This window comes from Aplysia californica, unplaced genomic scaffold, assembly GCF_000002075.1.
Source record: "Aplysia californica isolate F4 #8 unplaced genomic scaffold, AplCal3.0 scaffold00310, whole genome shotgun sequence".
NCBI lineage: Eukaryota > Metazoa > Mollusca > Gastropoda > Aplysiida > Aplysiidae > Aplysia > Aplysia californica.
Window position 1 is genome coordinate 684,507 of NW_004797580.1, and position 551 is coordinate 685,057.

Here is a 551-nt window from a genome sequence, read left to right on the forward strand (position 1 = left end):
AGAGCACCTGTCACCTACCCACATACTGTATTGAAACTCGAAGATCCCGCCTGTTCAATAACCTAATAGTGTTGATAGAGGCGTTAAACAAGCAAGAACAGATAGGGGTAGAAATTCATTCGTACCAACTGTAGTGAGGTTACTGAACACACAGTGCAGGAAATGAAACTTTTGGTGTAAGTCAAGATTTCTGGAAACCCCCGAAATCTGGGTAAGCCCGCTTGTCCTTTAACAGACTAGCGACCAATTTTTCCCTGCCATATGAATAAAGATTGTCATGTCAATGTCATTGTCATTGTAAGACCTATACCATTTTGCCATTTCCAGGTCCCTGACAGGAGAGGGAAACTTCAACTGGCGGTTCGTGTTCCCCTTTGACTACCTGGTGGCAGAGGAGAAGATCGTCATCTCCCGGAAAGAGACGCTGTTTTCCTGGGACGAGACAGAGTCCAAGATCCCGGCGCGCCTCAACCTGCAGGTCTGGGACGCTGACCACTTCTCTGCCGACGACTTCCTGGGTCAGTTGGAACATTATATTTATTTATTTATTT

The 551-nt window shown here is 46.1% G+C and overlaps 1 protein-coding gene across 1 annotated transcript in view; it reads left to right on the forward strand.

Annotated features, from left to right (window-relative positions):
• Nucleotides 1-331: 331 nt before the first annotated feature.
• LOC106012274 (otoferlin) overlaps nt 332-551 on the forward strand; it is a gene marked incomplete at its 5' end in the record, with an annotated part of 18,842 nt that continues 18,622 nt past the window's right edge. Inside the window, 1 exon segment of the mRNA XM_013084693.2 lies at nt 332-518. Within this exon segment, the coding sequence (XP_012940147.1) occupies nt 332-518 (187 nt within the window).